The following is an 8,240-nucleotide window of genomic DNA, read 5'->3' on the forward strand; positions in this document are numbered from 1 at the left end:
AAACTACACAAGACAACTTTATTTCTGTCGTGGGCCTCAATTAGACACCAAATGGGAAAAGGGAATCACAGTATACTGATACATCCTTATTTACTCAAGGCGGTTCAATAAAAGTTGGCATTATTAGTTGACAGATTGTGTGTGCAACATAGGAAGGAGAAGAGGTGTGTGTGTGTGTGTGTGTGTGTGTGTGTGTGTGTGTGTGTGTGTGTGTGTGTGTGTGTGTGTGTGTGTGTGTGTGTGTGTGTGTGTGTGTGTGTGTGTGTGTGTGTGTGTGTGTGTCTGCATTAACGAAGGACGGCTGAGTTGTCTGCATGCGGGAAGCGTGCAGCATTTGCTTGATGATTTTTCGATCTCGGTGTCTGTCAGAGACGGTTCAGGTCTATTGTGGTCTATTTCCTGTGGGCTTTGTTCTGTATTTAGACATGATACATGTATTTTTAGTACGAGCTATGATCCAAATGCAGTGTCACAAAGACGGTGCTGTGTTTTTTGCTCTTGATCTTGTTCTCCTCCTCGGCGGAGCGACATCCACTCCAACCGATTGTTTGGGAATACAAAATAGAGATATTTCATCTCATGAAGACGTGAGATGAAATATTTTCTCCAGATTTGAATTAAAATGGTGTTATCGAGGCCATTCATCCACTTTCAATCTTCCCTCTGTTGTGTTACATTTCTAAATCTGAGAAAAAAAGAAATTGTTTTTATGTGTGCAGCGTTCTCATGTCTTATGATGGTCAGCTTTTTGTCTTGTAACTTCCTGTGGTGTTTCCCTGAATGATCATCTATCGTGACTGACTTCTGTCTTCCCCTCAAGTGCCCGAACCTTCTTCCTCTTTCATGGGTAGTCTTATGATTTATCCATCTGTTTCCCATGTTTTAAATTATTCCCATAACACTGAATAGTCCCTGAATAAAGCTGAAATGTGTCCCACTCAAAACCCTTTACGTATGTTCATACAACGTTATTGGAGAGTTGCGAGCCGGATTTGAGCCGTTGTTGAAGCACACACCTTAGACACACATTGATCAGCTGTGCAGGTCTGTGATGTCAACACAGCGTCTCGGCACTATTTGTTGTTCTGGGTTTTAACGTAATGACTAACTGGCAACAACGTCATGGCACTCGGGCATAGAAAACCTGAATGAGAACAGTATCTTGTAAAACAATAAAGATGACACAAATTTAAATGCAGCCTGATTGTTGTTTGATTAGCTGTAATGTTTTATGGATATTTGAGTTTGGGCGCCGCTTATGTTGATTGACAGGAGACACCCGTCAACCCAGTGATTCAGGCTGCTTTCTGTCAAGTGTATCTGACATATAAGCAGTCAACCTGTCAAGTGTGTCGAGAAGGAAACAGAAAATTGGCTTAATGGCTCCCTCCTTCTATAAACTGTGGTTTAGGGAGTGAGGGAGAAAGAAAATTCTCGAGCCCTACTTTATCACTTATTTATTGAATTATTCTGACATCATAACTGGTTTTTGAAGGACTGCTTGTTCTAATTTCACAAATAAGTAAAAAAAGAAAAAAAAAAGCAGTTAACCGGCATGTCACGTGTTCACACCTTTTTGTTGTCCTATACTTGGCCTCCCCTGCTCATTTGGGCCAATGAGTCATTTCTCAATTGGTGTCTTCCTGTTTATGCTTCAGCAGCCCAATAATGTTTAATCCTGGAGCGGAAGGAGTCAATAGTTCACAGATGATTGAGCTGTAAGTTATTGTAGCTGCAGTCTGCACCACATCCCTCATACACACAGACACAAGTGGGTTTCCTCACATACGTCTGCTCTGCATCCCATGTAAACACACACAGACGCACATTTACACGTCATTAAATATTTTTAATCTAAAACAGATTTGTAGAGGCTTGAGTCATATCAATTACTGCTCTAACATGCAAACAGCCAGGTTTGATCCTGTTGTCTCATTTTAACTTAAAAAAGAAAATCCTGAAATGACCCAAAGTTCATTTAATTTGAGCTGCCACATTATGATGACCGTTTCAAAATAGAAGCGTAAAACTTGTGATATTAAATTTCCCCCTGTGCTGATTTCAGAGGTTTAAAGTGTTTCAGTCATGCGGCAGAGGTACCAGCTAATAAACAACTTCTAGACTATCGGTTGAAGGCTGGAAATAATTTTAAGTCATCACTTGGAATAATTCCTCGCACATAAATACCTAATAACACATATTTTCCATCATTTCAACCTTTAATAGCTGGAGATGTAAATCGGCGATCGGTGGGTGAGACTGGTTGCTATTTGAGCTGCTGGAGGATAAGTCACTCGACAGGAAATGAGCCATCAAAAAAAAAATCCTCAGCCTTTTCCTGTTCTACATCTAACGTGCTCTATCATCTAGATCTAACATTAGGTAAATGTGCGCACACACACACACACACACAGGCCTGCACTTGGAAACAGCTTGTGGCATATGAAACTGTAAAGGACCTTTGGTCGTTGCTGCAGATGTTCTTAAATCCTTCAAATGCCTCTGAATCCTGTCATTTATTAATAATCTGATCTCAGATTAGACCGCGAGATTAATCTTTAATTTAGGCTAGACGTATTTCTTAATCTCGCACAACTATTATTTTTCATCTCCTTGTGCCTAATCTCCTTCTCTGTAGTAGTTTACAGCTACACGGCAATGAAGGAGGCAAATTACACCGAAACAACAAAGACGAAGGGAAGAAGATCACCAATCCAGTGACCCACGAGCTGCAAACCAAACCAACCAAACCATAATTAACTCCATGTAACTCCTCACAACAGAAACAAACCAATCCAACTTATCGCTGCCTCTCTGTGTGGCACACTGGGTCCCCCTGCTGTCGTTACTGCCACTGTGTGTGTGTGTGTGTGTGTGTGTGTGTGTGTGTGTGTGTGTGTGTGTGTGTGTGTGTGTGTGTGTGTGTGTGTGTGTGTGTGTGTGTGTGTGTGTGTGTGTGTGTGTGTGTGTGTGTGTGTGTGACAGAAGAAAACAGAGAAGGAGGTTTTCTTTGGCTTCAACACAAGTCTTGTTTTTTTTAGATCGTTAGTGTCACATTACAGCACTGCTGATGAGAATTTAGGACGTCTGACAAATCATCTTTTTTTTTTTTTGCGTAGCTGTTCAAACATGTGCATATTCGCTTGTCAAGAATTGTGTCTACGGTATTGCCTGCCAACAAAATTTAATATAATTCAAGTTAACTTTCATCTCTTTAGTGACAAGAATAAAAAATTTAAAAAAGCTGAGACAGACTGGAACCAGGAAAATGTCATCAGACTTTAAAAACTGATAAATACTTTGGTGCCAGTTAATTTAGACCTTATTTAATACTGCCTTATATGCAAAACAAAGACATATCTGTTAACTAATGGCCATCGAACCACGCAGAAAGGATGATCATAAGAGAAAAATTGTGATGAACTGTAATGATTATGACGTGATGCTGAAAAGCTGTCGTCCATTGTTCAGACTTTCTGCAGCATCTTTCTCCGTCCGTGTGTGGAAACAGTGTGAAATGTGAGTCTAGGGGGTGGGGCCGTGGGAAACTCCACCCCGCTGGCTGGGACAAAAAAGGAGGGTGTGTGTGTGTGTGTGTGTGTGTGTGTGTGTGTGTGTGTGTGTGTTAGTGTGTGTGTGTGTGTGTGTGTGTGTGTGTGTGTGTGTGTGTGTGTGTGTGTGTGTGTGTGTGTGTGTGTGTGTGTGTGTGTGTGTGTTAGTGTGTGTTTTAGTGTGTGTGTGAGCTGTGCTGTGCAGTGACAGCTCAGTGCGCAGGCTGAAGTCCTCGGCTGTGGCGGAATGAGCTGCCTGAACTTCCACCGTGATGTCCTCTGACAGAATATGTGCCTGTGTGTGAGTGGGGTTTAACATTGTGTGTATGTGCGTGTGCGTGTGCGTGTGTGTGTGTACTGTATGAGGGGGGAATACATGTGCCGGCGGCAAAACAATGGCTCTGAACCGAGTGTCTCAACTCTGCCACGATATCACCAGGCTGTGGCTGCAGCTGAAGATGATGACAGGTACAGTGGCTCTGTGTGTGTGTGTGTGTGTGTGTGTGTGTGTGTGTGTGTGTGTGTGTGTGTGTGTGTGTGTGTGTGTGTGTGTGTGTGTGTGTGTGTGTGTGTGTGTGTGTGTGTGTGTGTTATTGTGTGTTGGCTGACTGTCTTAAATTCAGTGTGAATATTTTTTACGGAGACAGATAAGACTGTGAGAAGTGTGCAGGTGTGTTTCTGCATCTATGTGTGCGTGCAGACTTAAAATCTGTATTCTGTTGCTCTTACAGGTTTGTGTGTGTTTGTTTGTTTGTTTGGTTTTTTTGCTCTCTTTTCTCAGTCCAGTTGTTATAACGTGCCGTCTTGTAGGTGTAAGATGAAGACCGGGTTGTAAAGCAGAGACTAAGTGTGTTAAAGTCCACTATCTGCCCCTGAGAAGCTGTGTTAATGACTTAAAACTTGAACAATAACGGTGATGAACTCTAGAGTCTGTAAAACAAGACTAACGGTGGAGGAGTCTGCAGCCAATCTGACTCGTTCAGGACTGAAGACTATAATAGGACCAAGATGAGTCAAAACACCCACAAGTCCAACACAAGTCAAAGATGACCGGGAAAAATAAATGTCCTAATGTGCTACCGGCGTCTACATGGCTGTTACTCACAGCAGACTTCAGCTTATTGGTTGATATATTGCTATCATTTTAAATTAAAAAACAACGATATTGCATTATAGAGATGCAAAAGAATTTAGAAAACACAATTACATACTTCATCCACCAGAGATCTTCAAACAGTAATTTTTTTTCAACTCTGAAATGGTCCTAAAAATGTTTTTCCTATAAAAAAGAAAAATGCCGAGATCACAAGACCATCAACATGATCATGAATCATCCTCTGTGCACAATAAATACAAAACTTAATCTGCCCACTAGCTCTACATGCAGGAAGTTGGACAAACCTAACAGCACACACACACATACAGAAGTGTAACCTCTAAAAGCCCCTCAGATGCACATCTTAAAAGCAGTTTATATTTACAGTCAACCACTTAATGAATGAACTAAGTGACTGAACACGACCTGACTTTGTTATGCACATTGATTTTGTCTCAAAGATGCTTCTTCCTGCTGAAGCCCTTTCAATCCATCAGTTACGTAATCTAAAGTGGACGGTGCATCTTGTCCCGAGGTTCCTGCCCGTGTGTTGGAAGTGAGAGATGTGTGTGTGTGTGTGTGTGTGTGTGTGTGTGTGTGTGTGTGTGTGTGTGTGTGTGTGTGTGTGTGTGTGTGTGTGTGTGTGTGTGTGTGTGTGTGTGTGTTTCATGTGCGGTCCACAGTACAGTACACACAGCGGAGCACGCTGACAGCATGTTAATCACATCGGGCCCATTAACGCAGTGTTTCCTCTTCTCAGTTGGGAGCGACGCCGGGACAAAACCCTTTTGAGTGTTTGAATGTCAACATCTCCTCCCCCTAACTTCCACTCTCAGCTCCGCATGTGTGTGTGTTCATCGGTTGACTCCATCTCGTCTATGCGTACTGCTTTTTTGTTGTTGTTGTTTTGTTTGTTTGCTGTAGTGAGAAACAATGGGAGCTGCAGTGTTGATAATAATCCGTAGGGATTCGTCATGCTTTTCTTGGCCCTGTGGGCTTTTTTCAGGTGTGTGTACAGTGTGCTGTGTGCTTAGTGTTGCTGTGCGGAGAGAGTGAGCTTATTTGCTCTGCTGGCAGATGGACTGCAGTCATCTTATGAGCTTATACAGCCTGCTCACACACTCACACACTCCGAGTGCCAAGGCATCAACCTCTCCCCGTGTTGCTTTTTGCCAAGGCGAGATTAGAAGTTGACAAGTCTCAGCTCTGCTCCGTGAGGCCATCTGGGGCAACTTTCCGTGTGAGTGCAAGTCGGTGCATTAGTGTCTGAGAAGAACAGGAAGCATCGATCCCCAGGTTAAAATGGTCTGTTTGCATTGGCGGCAGCAGTAGCTGTTCTAACATACTGTATTTTCAGTCTTCTATCCTCAAGAGGCTCGTTCTCACACACACACACACACACACACACACACACACACACACACACACACACACACACACACACACACACACACACACACACACACACACACACACACACACACACAACACAAGATTGTATAAGCAAGAGAACATATTCAATAAACTCAATACGAGGCTAAATGGAGGTTAAAAGATCCCTCGGGGAAGGATAGGCTGATGCGACTATAAAATACACAATTGATTTTCAAAAAAGCAATCTGTTTATCGTGTTAATACACAGCTCGCTGAAAAGCTGCATTTACCCTCCCTGAGGCTACAAATCAGCCCCTCGCTTTTCAACACGTCCTACTAGGATTTGAAAAGAAGTATTACTTTCTGTTGAGGACCGCTGACCTTTTGATTATGACCTACTCAGCTTCAGATCACATTTCTGCAGCGGTGGCTGTGTGCATAATGCTTTAAAAGGCACAATCGGGCAACAACTTAAGAAACTGACCTGTAATGAGTTACATCCACAGTCAGTGTACTAAATCCTTTCTTTTACCCCCGAAACACCTCGCACGACTGACTTCTACGACTATTGTAAGAAATAAGTCCAGCGGGTGATGTCATTGGTTTTTCTTGCAGCTGGAGGTTTCACCGAGGGCGAGTAAAAACACAGTCCTGTTTCTTTGCCCTCTTTCTGTGTCATTTCCTTTTTCTTTTTTTTCTTTTTTCCCTCCCCACTGTGTCTTTCTTAGTTTTCATGCTCTTTGTTCTGCGTAGTGTAATGACTGGTAGCTATAGCCAGAGGCAGCTAAAAACGGCTGCCAGTACAGTCTATCTGCTGGTTTTGCTCTCAGCTGAGCTATTACTGTCTGTTTTTTTTTCCCTCTCTAATGGTAGAGAGGGAGAGGAAGGGAGGAGGACCTGGATTTAAACCCACAAGATTGCCAGTACATGCTTTGTAGTTTGGTGAGCTGCACCACAGGTCTCCCAACAGTGTATCTGGGAGTTCTTACGAGAGCTCTCAGGTCCGCATGTGCCCCTGCAGCACTTCCAGTGCCACTTAAACATCCATGCTGTTATCAAAGTCTGTGACTTCCGGATGCAGAGAGGACCCAGACCACTCTAACAGAAGCTTTTATATCAAATGATTGTACGGCGTTCACATCTGCCTGAAGGATTGTCGGCTCTGGTGCTCCATGGTGGCATGTTTAGCAGAGTCATTCAAATCATCGGCCACTGCATGCACGTGCTGCAGAAATAAACTTGAAACGAGCCGTCGCAGGTCATATTTTTTATAATCGGGCATATAACTTCCTCTATTCTACAGCTATTTTATAGAGTAAGCAAGTCAGATATATTAAACTATCAATTAGTGAGCTTTAGAGGTGGTTTCCTTTTCTTAGCCTCAAATATGTGGTAGTTTTTCCCCAAAAAGTGGAACTATAGCTTTAAATTTCTAGCATCCGTTTCAAGTTCTCTTTCACTTCATTTTGAGATCATGCAAATGTTTTTGAGCACACTTGAAGTTGGCTATTTTTGTCACATGGAGCCTACTAAATATGAAAAGACGGGGTGGTTCAGCATGAACAGCCATCGTAAAGGGCTGAACTTGTACAACAGCAGAAACTGCTCATTATTGTTGTAGAGCCCTGTGACTGACAGCTAAGGGCAGTAATGATCCCTCTCGTGCAAATCAGTAGCCGATTCTCTTTGATTGGTTAATGCAATTTGCATTTAATTTGCATTAAAAAAAAATCAACTCTTTGTCATCTCCGATAATTTAAACTCAGCTAATCGTTAGTTTCTGCAGCTGGTTTTAAAACAAGTTTGCTTCAGCGTCGAATGGAGGAGAAATCCTCGGAGAGATTGCATGTCTGCGCGTGTTGTGACGGCAGCGGAGACGGCAGACAGGCAGACAGTAGCCGGTTGTTTCTCTGAGATGATGATGCCATCCATTCAGTGGATCAGGGCTCGCTGCCAGTGACACAGTCAAGCTCGAAGCCATTGCTTTCTGGTTCTAACTGCAGCTGAGTGAGAGCATCACTTTTGGTGTCTTGGCCTTTCTAATACAAATTGTTGTATTTTTGTGCTGTTTAAGCCAAAATAAATGTAAACTATGGATGAATCGGTTTCTCATAATCCTTTACAGCCTAATGTAAAGGAGACTACCTTGAATTGGAATAATGGCTAGAAAATGTACTATATAAATATAAGTCAAATGAATATGCAGAGTCCTCACGTGT

The 8,240-nt window shown here is 42.6% G+C and overlaps 1 protein-coding gene across 2 annotated transcripts in view; it reads left to right on the plus strand.

Annotated features, from left to right (window-relative positions):
• mcf2la (mcf.2 cell line derived transforming sequence-like a) overlaps nucleotides 1–8,240 on the plus strand; it is a 35,204-nt gene that overhangs the window by 1,308 nt on the left and 25,656 nt on the right. Inside the window, exon 1 of one of the 2 annotated variants that reach the window (XM_069711866.1) lies at nucleotides 3,755–4,019. The exons of the other annotated variant lie outside the window; for it this stretch is intronic. Coding sequence (XP_069567967.1) covers nucleotides 3,947–4,019 — 73 coding nt within the window. The 5' untranslated portion in view covers nucleotides 3,755–3,946. Of the gene's footprint in view, nucleotides 1–3,754; nucleotides 4,020–8,240 lie in introns of those variants that run through there. 2 annotated transcript variants of the gene reach the window in all.

Source organism: Brachyistius frenatus, unplaced genomic scaffold, assembly GCF_029030835.1.
Source record: "Brachyistius frenatus isolate BFR_SWC_R1_liver_20210118 unplaced genomic scaffold, ASM2903083v1 Contig_103, whole genome shotgun sequence".
Classification (NCBI taxonomy): Eukaryota; Metazoa; Chordata; class Actinopteri; family Embiotocidae; genus Brachyistius; species Brachyistius frenatus.